This window comes from Homalodisca vitripennis, chromosome 4 (assembly GCF_021130785.1).
Source record: "Homalodisca vitripennis isolate AUS2020 chromosome 4, UT_GWSS_2.1, whole genome shotgun sequence".
Lineage (NCBI taxonomy): Eukaryota > Metazoa > Arthropoda > Insecta > Hemiptera > Cicadellidae > Homalodisca > Homalodisca vitripennis.
Genome location: NC_060210.1, coordinates 32,523,968 through 32,536,367, shown reverse-complemented (window position 1 = coordinate 32,536,367; position 12,400 = coordinate 32,523,968). Strand labels below are relative to the sequence as shown.

Sequence of the window (12,400 nt, the reverse complement as noted above, 5' to 3'; positions counted from 1 at the left end):
GATTGGACCGAGTAAGCAGTCATTGTGGAGAGTTTTATGTACTAACGACACTGTATCAACTGAGGCCCTTTACTGAATCCACTGATTGGTGGATTGGAGCGAGTAAGCAGTCATTGTGGAGAGTTTTATGTACTAACGACACTGTATCAACTGAGGCCCCTTACTGAATCCACTGATTGTTGGATTGGAGCGAGTAAGCAGTCATTGTGGAGAGTTTTATGTACTAACGACACTGTATCAACTGAGGCCCCTTACTGAATCCACTGATTGGTGGATTGGAGCGAGTAAGCAGTCATTGTGGAGAGTTTTATGTACTAACGACACTGTATCAACTGAGGCCCCTTACTGAATCCACTGATTGGTGGATTGGAGCGAGTAAGCAGTCATTGTGGAGAGTTTTATGTACTAACGACACTGTATCAACTGAGGCCCCTTACTGAATCCACTGATTGGTGGATTGGACCGAGTAAGCAGTCATGGTGGAGAGTTTTATGCGAGGTATTTGCATGTAATTCAGTTCCGTGCTGTGCTCTGTATGGTAATGAGACGTGATAGAGGAGTCGGTGATCCGAGGAGCCTCTGCCGGCAACTCTACCCTCTTCTCACACACTACACAAGGCATCCGATACTGATCTTGTGCGGTCCCACTTTTGTAGACACCACCATAGCCATACTGCCTAACATTAGGTTCACGCTATTTACCTTTAAATATGAGCAGTGTTTTAAACAGACAGTTTTTACTCTTCAACATAGAGAGACGTCATTCGAGTGAACTCGATTCACTCATTTCTAAGTGTTAACCTTATATTGTACAGAATAATATGACCATGTTGTTATTTATTACCTGTTATTTTCAATATAGTAGGTCATGTAAATAAATTATACATATTTAAAAGGTAATTGTATTTAATTGTAATTTAATGTTTTTATTTGTTAAGATAACCCAGCGCTTGTTCCGACAAGTACAAGGAGGGCGTGACTCAGCCAGTAACAGGACTGACGATGGCCTTGGCAAGGACGAGTTGCAGGAATGACCTTGACAACTGACGCAATCCTGCCCCCGGGCACTGGCTCGGGCTGACTGGGTCTGTTCTAATCTGCGCTAAATACGGACAGGCAGTAGGAGAATCAGACGGAGGCGACTTCGGGGTGACCCGAGACTGGCTACGCGATTGCAACACGTCTCGAAACAGTGGACGTTGCCGGGCATGTCGAGGCGAGTTCGCCGATCAGAAGCGGAGCCGTGACACACTGTGATTATGTAGAGATGCGAACTGTGTGTGAATGTCGTGTGGGAACAATGAGCTAACGGGCCGAGTCCACGGCGACCTACTCAGCTGACTCAGTGCCAAGAGGCCGAGAGAACGTTTGGGGTTTTAGTCTGAATTTTTGGTTCAAGTAGCCCTTCTACCAATTTTTTCCTCGACATTTTTGGGTTTCCGGTTAAAAGTCCAAAAAAAGTTAAAAAATAAACAAAATTCAATACTGATGCATAATTGCAATTTTCTATACTACAAACGTACAGTGTGGCCTCTGGTAATAAACCTGTTTCAATGTCTGATTAAATCTGCTTCCGCATTTAAACCACACTTCGTACAAATTAAATAAAGCTCCTATTCTGAAACATTTTTAAACACGCTAGTACGACTTTAAAGAAAAGCGAATTATTAGGAAATCAATTAAAACGATGAAACCGTGAATGGATGAAGGAGGAGGGGGTGTTTCATTGAAAAAGAAAGTCGGGACTTGGAAGTGTCCCGAAATACCCGGAGAAGTGTCTGTGGGTCCGGGAATAGCTTGGCGGGACGGCCGAGCGGTGGCACTGTACGCCGCGCCGGGTCGGGCACCAATGTCAGGGCCGACCCCTGTCAGCACAATACAGCAGGTTGCGATAACATCACGAGTAAGACAAGAGATGTCCGAACCCGAGTTATTATCGCAAGTTGCTTCTAATTCCAACTCCACCAAGAAGTGGATTTCATCTAAATCGAAATTGTAACAATCCGGTTGAGTCTACGGATGACAAAGGCTTATAAATTAGACTGCTACAGTAACGAAACTAAATCTGGATGCACACATAACGTATTCCCTGAACTTATAATCCAGTTTCGACTTACGGCGGTACGGTTCGGGTAACCCGACCCTTGGCTGGGCGGGAAAATGCGGCGATTCAGCGATAGAGAGCCGCACCAGGGCAGAGCCGATCTCTGATTGCGGGAGAATGCAGACGGTCGGCTGCCGCAATAACGAGAGAGGCAGCACTGTATATTTGGCAGATTAATTAGCCGCAGTCTGAAGGCGGTATTGTGGCTGTGTCAACGCAAACGTCTCGCCCCCTCCCCCCTGACCCACTCCATTATGTAATTACTCCACCTGGCCCACGTCTTTAGTGCCCTCACATTAGGGCTACCGTTGGCCTGCTTCACAACGGTTCAACCGGACTCAGACTCACATTCTATAAAATAAAGTTGTATAACACGAGACGGCGATGATATATGTACGAACTGGTGGACAGGCAACAATAGGAATGTCTTATCAGTGACGCAATAAATAGAACGATGCGCTGATAACAACATGCGGGTCGCACCGGTAAATACCCCTGGCGGTATCCTTCCACTGTAACAACTACTAAACACGTTTCGAACGCCTATACTTCAGTATGTTGTTGTGTGTTCTGTTTGCTAAGTGTGTTTCGCGTTTAACTCAACCAGCGGTGAAATTCTTGCGTAAGCGCTAAAAAAGTTCGCATGGTGCCATTATTTACGACTGTCGCTTAGAAATTCTATCCGCCCCAATAGGTCTATGTCAGAGGGTATAAGAGAAGGGAGGGGGGAGAGGGTAAATCTATAAATGTCAAGGCTGAGAATCGGGGACAGTGAATAATAGAAGAGTAGGGGGCACACATACAGTGGTTTGACAAATGGAGGTCGATGTCGCGAAGGCTGTACAGGATATCGAACAAACACACACACACACACACACACACACACACACAAAACCGTGCGGTTAATGTCCACTGATCTACCTACACGATCCAATTCCACTCTGACCGTCCGAGCCATTGACTTCAATAGGATCTGCGGCCGCGGTCTCTTTCATGGCTACCGCAACTGCAATAACTTGTCGGTATTGGCAATTCCACGTTACCGGTTTGTGCAGGACTCCTAAGATCTGATACTATTCCGTTGTTAGAAAACCAAAAGAAAACAGTCAAATTCCAATACCAGATTACCGGTAACCAACACTACCAATGAGGATTTGAATTGATCAACCCAGGCTCCGTAGGGACGGCTTGCCACTGCGCGCGGCGGATTAGTCGCACATATTCCCTACGTCGTATGCGAAACAAACTTATCATTGCTTGAAACAGGTCTATAAATCGGATTTCCCTAATAGATTACGTGTGCTGCATTTACGCTCAGCTCAATGTGAAGTAAGAGCACTAAGTCGGTTCAGTCGTGAATCTCGCAATCATATTTGATCGTGAAAATTAAATAAATGTTCATCTAGAATCCGCGTGAAGAGCGGAGCGGCCCCCGGGGCGATAACAAGTGCTCCAGATAGTGAGAGCCTGGAGGCTGACTGAAGCGCCGGACCTTCATTACCATAGCATCCGCAGCTCGTAAAACTGCGTAACCGATCATCATCGCGGCATTCCTCACCTGTACCTTCTCCCACCAGCAGAGCACGAGACTGTATATCTCGGCCAGGTACACTGTGTGTTAACGTGTTTCTCGGCGATCGTGGACTGTACTTCAGTTGTATGTTATACAAATTTGGTAACTACTTAAATGCCACAACTCTACACACTCAATGAGTCTTTTACCAACACATAAATTAATAAATAGCCCCAATCGACATCATTGACACATAGGATCACCGCGGTTGCAATATGCGGGTTATGTATATAATTATAAATGAGAGATAGAGATGTAAGGTCGTGTCACCATTGTTCTACATTATTATAATACAAGTACAATATTGCAAAGGTACACAATAAAGGATTTGACTTTCAAGTATTATTCTATTGCAAGCTTCATGTAACTGTAACAGGTAATAGAAATTCAACCATGAAATAATATAGAAAGACGTGGGAAAATGAAAAGACCTACATCAACACTCTTCTATAAGTACATCCTCAGAGAATGTATCATTGTGTACTAAATAATAGTTATGCCATCGCCTGTTTTCAAATGACTAATGTTATTTATTTAGCGGACCAATTTAAAAACAGCGGTGATTTCAACTCGGTCAAATCAGCGGCACAGACTGAGTCACGTTACGTCAACTGAGTCGCCGGATATCTTAGTCAAGTTCACGTTTTTGGGCAAATCTTTTCATCAAGGATACAAATTATAAAATGTTCTCACACTTCAGTTACTTTATTACTGGTTAATGTTTATTTCACATACATTTAACGCTTAAAAAAGTTAAATCCGTAACAAAATATGACTTGTCGCATTACATAACAAGTTAAAAATATACAGTGCATTCAGGAGTTGATTTATTTGAAAATTCTTGATTCAAACATTTGATTACGTATCCTTTACATAGGCTACATTTATCCGACCAGTCTAGAGTTAAAATGTTTACAAACAGTCGTACCTATGTTTTGTAATTAACAGACACGAGGTTAGCGCCGAAGGTTTATTTGTACTAGAGGTAAGTGATAAGAGTCAAGTGGTCTATTTTTAGACATTACGTCTTATCACCGATAACACGCCTCGCACGCACGCCAAAGAGCACACACGCGCCTCGCCGCTACAACTACACTCACTCAAGTCATAAGAGGGAGAGACCTTACACAAGGCCGTTAATACGACTGCCTATGATGAACATTCACTTGATACTCTGGCAAGTGAAGCAAGTGACATTCAACCGATTACTTGAATATATATATATATATATATATATATATATATATATATATATATATATATATAAATTCTGGAACGTGCAATCCCTGCAGCAAAAGGTATGGAAAATAATAGATTAATATGCATTTAACTTGTGAGATAACCCCTGCCGCAGATACGTTATCAGTGTCAGTAGACAGTACTGACCGAGCAGAGCAGTATTATGTTGTACTGTTAGTAGAGGGGAGAACAGTAACATGAGCCATGTTGTATCCTCATCTCACCTGGGACCCGCTGGGCTTGTTGTACATCACCTTACCTTACAATAGACGAGCCCTTATACTAGGCTGCCAAACAATTTATATTATATCATCAACAAATAAAACAATGAGATGTTAATATCGTTAAATCTTAGTAGCACGTTCTATTACCCTACAGCAATTCCAGAAAAATATTTTTTCGATAAATATTATTCAATTTTAATTTGGAAATATAACTCGAAAATCCTTTAAGACTAAGTTTTAAAACCTCATAACATTTTTTTTTTATATTTGACTAACAATTGACTGTGTTCCAAACAAAGAGAGATACTTGTATGAAATAAAAGAGTAGTCGTTTGTATTATGAAGTTTTTCTTCTAAAACATTAATAGGAAAATATCTAATTATAATGAATATTTTACAACATAAAACTTAATATCATTCTACAATACGCTAATTTTAACTTATATCTTAATTCCCGTATAAACACTAATATAATAACATTTTAATTTAATAAACTACGCCAATTAAACGTATTATACAGAGTTAACTGAGGATTACACTATTTTTATACTCGCCATCTGTAAATCGGCAAGTAAAACGAACCGATAAAAGACACGGGTTATTTATGATAGCTATTATCGTATTTCTTACTAAAATTAGGCAAACCACAAGCGATGTTATTCTGATTAACTAAAAAAACTATCTGGGACATGAATTAATTGAGAGCGTTAGCGGCTTCTATGTTTTGGACGATAACTAATGTTTGTGAATAAATTGATTTAGCTGGCATTCAATTTAACAAATAAATTGAGTAATTTCGTATAGATACTATGTCAATCTTTGCGATCGATAGTGACAACTTAATTTAGAGATTGGAAAGATTTAGATAAGATAACACAATCGAGGACACAGTTAGGTGAGAACACATGGAATCAATTGTTCCACCCCGCAGTATATAGCCTACTCGTAGGTCACCCTGCACAGTAAAAAATGTCACCTGCATCTCTTATAAATAAAAACAGCTTGACTAGAAGCAATTCCCAAATTTTCAAACCCTAAGTTTCGAAACAAAAGTCGTTAGATAATCGTTAAATGTAAATTGTACCAAGTCGTAATCGGAATGCTTTACTTCAACTAATGGTTGTTTTATTTACAATGAGTTTTAACAAATGTTAGGGCGAAAGTGTTGAACAAATACCCAAGCATAAAGTAAATCTCTGAAAAAAGCATCGATTTCACTAGTCCACCCATAAGCAAATTTCGACGACTATTAAACAATAGCAGAATAACAAGAATTACGTATCACTTTTACAATGAGTCCAAATCACCAAACACGACCAAAAGGGTATTTTTAGAATGTTGGCAGTATAGACTTTTAGCCCAAATTTGTGTAGACAAAGTACTGAACGACTCACAATAGCAGTCTTATGTCGAAAATACGAAAATAGCTAATCAGTGACAGTCAGTGGTCAGGATCCCTCTCCTAATTGTAGACTAACTGCACCATGGTCCATTGTTCGGAAGGGCGTTTATTCTGCGTCAGTGGTCAACTTTCAACTCGACCTTTTGTTATTTTAATCCTAAATTTACAAGGTCCCTGAAAAGTCTGACTACCCTAGCGATAAAGTCTTTTCTCTATATATAACACTTAAACATTCATAATCTTTTTTCACTTTTCAATAGGAGCGCCTAATAACACTGAACTACATTTTCAAATTTTCGTACCAGCTGTTACTGTTAAATTACTCGTAATTGTATAAGAGTTGGTCTATTCCCTTTCAGTAAATATCATTACAGTGTACAAGGAAACATTCCTGAGCCATGTAGGTGTTGAAGACCACTCACATAAATTAAAATGTAACATCCCACTGTGAAATTTATATTAAGGCTATTAATTACGATTTTCGTTTTCCTCTTAACTTGTAAGATCCTATAGTGTAATATTTAGGCTTATTTGTAAACATTAAGTAATATTTTGGACTTAGGATTAATTCGCTTGATTAATCTTTTAAGCACTCATTCTCTATGGTTTTTTTGCGTCTTAAACACTTACTGTTAGGCTTAACAGTGTCACACCCAGAAAACATATCTTGAAAGGTTGACTCATACGTATACCGTAGGCCTAATCTTTGATTGTATTCGTTACACAGTATAACTGCTTACGCAGTGCAACTGAGCGTGATACAGCTGACTGTTATTATATACTTATCGGAAATGCAAATAAACATTCGATTGCCGCCGTTGTTGGTGTTGTGCACACTGTTGGCACCTCCAACACTTTCCAAGAGACGGTAGCCGCGGTATACATTAAGCGGAAGTTCACAAATTATACTCAGTTTAACATATAATACATGTAATTTGATTCTATGTTTAAATACCACTTTAACAATTAAGCAATTGCGGTTTTATATACAAACTTATTCCCTTACCTCATATTTTATATACAGATTGACAAAAATGCATTTAGTTTTAAGCCGTACAAGACCTGAAAAATTACTTTAAACCCCTAAAATGTCTATTGGAGCGATTAAACATATTTTTTATATTTTCAGGTTTTCAAAGAAGATGTATTAAGCATCAAATTAAAAAAGAATGCCTTAACAGAAAACCCACATTACACCATTTCAATGTGTTTGATTTATTACTTCAGATAATGTGATGGCACTCGAGGGTAGTCTACTGCCATTTGCGACTGGAACACGCTCGTAACTCGAAAGCAACGATAAGAATGCAATTCTTATCACTCCACTGAGTAATGGCTCAACGAGGAAACACGTTACGGAAAATTTCCATCTTCTCAAAGAATGCACTTGACAGCTTAAAAATAAACTTTCCCTGTATTTAATTGTAGCTACATAATTCTAGAAAAATCCATTTTATACAAAATATTTATAAATCGGTTAAATTTAAAAATAGTCGAGAAACGCTCAATTAATGTCACCTCCTATTATGGAGATTCTATAATATTCATTGATATTACTGCAAAGATTTGTAAAGTAAATATGCTATTTACGTGTTAACATGTGGGTTTAGGAAAGTTTTAATCCAGTAAGCAAACACTCGCTCTTTTGTCTAATTTCCTTTGACATGATAACAATCAACTGTGAATAACAATGAACTGAGAGTTGTCAGCACGTTCTTCATAGTAAGATGCAAACAACACCTAGCACTGATGTTCAACGTGAAACACAACATATCATGTACGGTTAGCAATTTTCACACGGCAGTTTGTTATTGCAAGCGATTTCTGCACAAATTTTCATGTTTGTATCACAATGATAATAAATAGCAAAAGTAAGACATGTATATAAAAATGAGTTATACATTTTATATTTGTTTACTCATAACGCTGGCAGCATTAAATAATGTTTTTATAATATACAAAGTGAACGTTTCACATTAAAGGACATACTTAAATTTGGATCCGTTTGAATAATTACTTAAGACAATTCACTGTTGTGGGGGTGTGTTTGAAGTACGTTCATTAACACCGATGATGAGTGAGCGTGTTTATCATGGAAATAATATATTGAGGACAGGAACTTTTCCATATTATGTTGCCTATAGTGCTTCAGTTGCACATATCAGGAAACATGTTTAACCCTAATTAAAACTAAATTAGGTTATTCAACAATATGCAGTGTAATAGTTTAAAACCGTAGTATAAATGTTTTCTATTAGATCTTTCCTGGTTATGTGGGGAAAGATTTCATAATCACGTATGAATACCTATGTTAATGCAACGGATTTAGTTGTAAAACCGTATAGTAGTATAAATGTTTTCTATTAGATATTTCCTGGTTATGTGGGGAGATAGTCTTGTACGGTACGGCAGTTTGCTGGGACACGGTACACTACCTGAATAAATTAACCCGCCTAATTGCCAACCGAGCTCTTATTTTAATTAATTGGCGGTAATCAACCCAAATTAAGCAAAATGTTGAATAATTCTCGACAAATATCAAGAACAGTCTTCGACAGCGTTAAGGTTTCAATGCAGTTCATTTTAGTGACACTTCCGCAAATCATTAACAATCAACCCTTTATTAATCGTAATTCAATAAATTAATGTAACTACTGTCCAGGTGGTCCTATAGTATGACAGATCACTGGAAGGGTTAAACCTCGAATGTATCGATAGGCGAGCGACTAAGTGTAGAATATTAATAATATATTTGTACTACGTAAAATATATTCTGTTTATACATTATGTGCTTATTCGAGTATTATAAATGTTTATGAGCAACATCGTTACTGGCGTATTCTCTAACTGCAACACCATTCTTCTTATAAACAACTAGGATAACTCATGCATAATTAGTGTCAACCTCCAACATCACAAACAATAACGATAATTGACAATATACAATACTACGCATCACTTAATTGCTACTTTTCGAACTACGGCTTAATATAGAATTAACGTTGCATAAACTTATCACAACACTAATATGGTAGCTGGTGCCATGAGTAACCGAGGACTGACCTGAAAATCGAGCGAGAAACCTGTAAAATCTGGACAACATGGATATACTATTGAATAGTGATAGGTGTCTGAAAGTCCTGGGTATGTGGTCACACATGTCGCTGGACGCACTCTCCACACAGTCACACATCTCGCGTTCACACACTACAACACAGTCACGGAGGTTAGGTTCCCCATCACACGCACTGACACTCGCTCCGCTCCGTCCTGACGCACGGCCCGACCTGATCTGACAGCCTCGGTGTTCCGCTTGGCGACTCGCAATCGGTCTGGTGGCCGAGCGCTCCCGGACACTCCCGAGGTTTCCCGAGTGTCTCCCCTCCACTGACGGACATTACCTGTGTCGGCCGTGATAGTGGAGCGCCGACCGCACCACATTGCCGCCACATACGTGTCATGTAATGTAATATGATTAGGAAACTGTCACACGTACAGTGAAACCAATGAGGGAGATCATACGATGAGGGAAGATGTCACACTGCGGTAATGAGTGGCGCGAAAGAAAAAAGGCAGGTACAGTTTTAATAAGACATGTTAATTAAAAGTCACTTCCTTCCGCATTGTTCCGTGAACTCATAATTTACACCAATTATAGTCAGGTATACGATGGAGGTAAGAGGAAGGCAGGGATTGCAAAATACGTAGGCGAGAATGTCCACTGGATATTAAAAATCGTAGAACACAATTATGGCACGAATTCGCTGTTAGAGTTAATGAAACAGACTTACAGAGATTTACGGGAGATATACATCAGCACCAAATATAAATCGGTGAAAGGTTATTTCCTTTGGGCAACACAACATGATGTTACATCAGCTCACAGTTACGTGCTAATGCAAACTTCACGTTGAGTTCCGTAAGTACAAAAATATAAATACCAGTTAATTACCAGCAAATGTATTGAAATAAACAATTAGGCCTATAGGCCATTACATTTGTTATATTGAAGTGAGTTATTGTTATTAAATATAAAATAATTGACGACTAGAAGCTTACGAAAATTAACCGCTCGTTTCTAATCACTCGATTATTGCGACATTATGATGCAATATGAAAAGTAAACATAAACATGTATACCGTAATTAGTAAAGTGTAATTTATTGACTTCCGAACCTTAATCAGGTCTTGAACATGAAAAACTCAGTAAATATTAATAATTTATTAACAGAACATATCAGAAGTAACTGGTAGTAGCCGAATCGCTAGAAAAAATCAACTTGAAAATAACTTTGTAAAGAAAACAAATATATTATATTTTATGCCTCTGAATGATTTTTTACGTGTTGAGAATATTTAAACTGGAGATAATAGTACTCACCCAACTATTATATTTGGCATGAGTTAATTTAACACCCTACTTATTATTAGCACCCTCAGTCATTAAATTAATGTCCCTACCACGTGCCTTAACAAATCTGAAGACAGAACGTTATTAACGGTGGAAAATGTAACAAAAGTTGATCCATTAACAAGTAAAGGCGAATTGAGAAGTGTGTTTTTAGACGAGAAAACGCTGCAAATCTTTACGATCAATGAAAGCATTACACGCACGTTATACGGGGCCGCCACTCCACGCAATGGACAAAATGTTAGTAGCTGCGTTATTTAAAAAGACCGTTATTCTCCTAGCGTACTAAGAGTTTGTTCTCCCTGATATCAATAATAAATATCAAAGGATGATATATAAACGAGAACATGCTACAAACGTTAAATGATCAGTGAAAACGTTACAGACACGCGCGTTACTGGGCCGCGGCAGCACGCAATGGGCAACAGAATCAGAACTGCTTTATTATGAAACAAATAATTATCTGTTAGCGTACTGAGAGTCTGTTCAGTCTAATTTCAAGAACAATGATCATATAATAAAGGTAAACTAATTTTACAATTTTCGTGATAAAAATTACCGGTACAAAACACTTTGGAGAAGTACAAACACTGTTAAACCCTTGCTAACCAGGTGCCCGATGGTCTGTCCATTCACATCCGCTTAACCCCTCACCTAACCTCGCCAACACCAGTGCTGGCACGAGAAGAGCGAAGTTGTAGGGGGCAGATGCGCGTCCACAACTGTAGGGAGGGGGCATCTGTGCGCGCCGAGTATCGGCAAAATAAGATTATTGGCAACAGATGCACGCTAGATTGGGTCCCTTTCACAACAAACTACCGTGCCAGACCGACCTGGACAAAAAACAACACAGAAAACCTACTTTGTGAAAATGAATTGGCAATAAAATACTCGACATTGTATACTGTCCACACTGGCGAGCGGTAAGCTTCCGCTCCCCACATCCTCAGATCAGATAGGCTGTGTACCTCGCGGCCCACCTTTCCTGGCGTTGTGGGCGGTAAGTCCTGACAACGAAACTGCTTGTCCACGTTCAGTCACATCGGACGTACTTCGGCAATTGCATTGTTATCCAAAAATCCATTATATAAAATCTCCACAAAATCCGAGAGGACTCGTAAGGTTCAATGGATAGAGCTCATGCGATAGGTCTTGTAGTAAGTTTTAACATGTAGAGCAACGTAAATGATCCTAATATACACAGGGAAATGAAATTCCATTACAAAACACAGTTCCTTCATGGCAATACTGAATAAAGAGGATGAGTTGAAATATTAAGATCGGGTCTAATTTTTCGCCAATGCATGATGGCGGTTCTTAGTATTTAAGAATGAAAATATTGTTAAGGAGGTTGATCGCCAATATTGTATTGCTTCTTTGGTTATTAGACTGGCTTCTCGTTCCGAGTGGGTCGGACTCGGTATGCCCTCACTCTTGAACAATAATG

At 39.0% G+C, this 12,400-nt stretch overlaps 1 protein-coding gene across 1 annotated transcript in view; it reads right to left on the bottom strand.

Annotated features, from left to right (window-relative positions):
* Nucleotides 1-11,692, bottom strand: part of LOC124360983 — a 50,028-nt gene extending 38,336 nt beyond the window's left edge. The window contains exons 1-2 of the mRNA XM_046815019.1: nucleotides 11,563-11,692; nucleotides 9,606-9,929 (exon numbers count right to left, since the gene is read on the bottom strand). Of these exons, the coding sequence (XP_046670975.1) occupies nucleotides 9,606-9,929; nucleotides 11,563-11,692 (454 nt within the window). The remainder of the gene's footprint in view (nucleotides 1-9,605; nucleotides 9,930-11,562) is intronic.
* Between the last annotated feature and the right edge of the window lie 708 nt (nucleotides 11,693-12,400).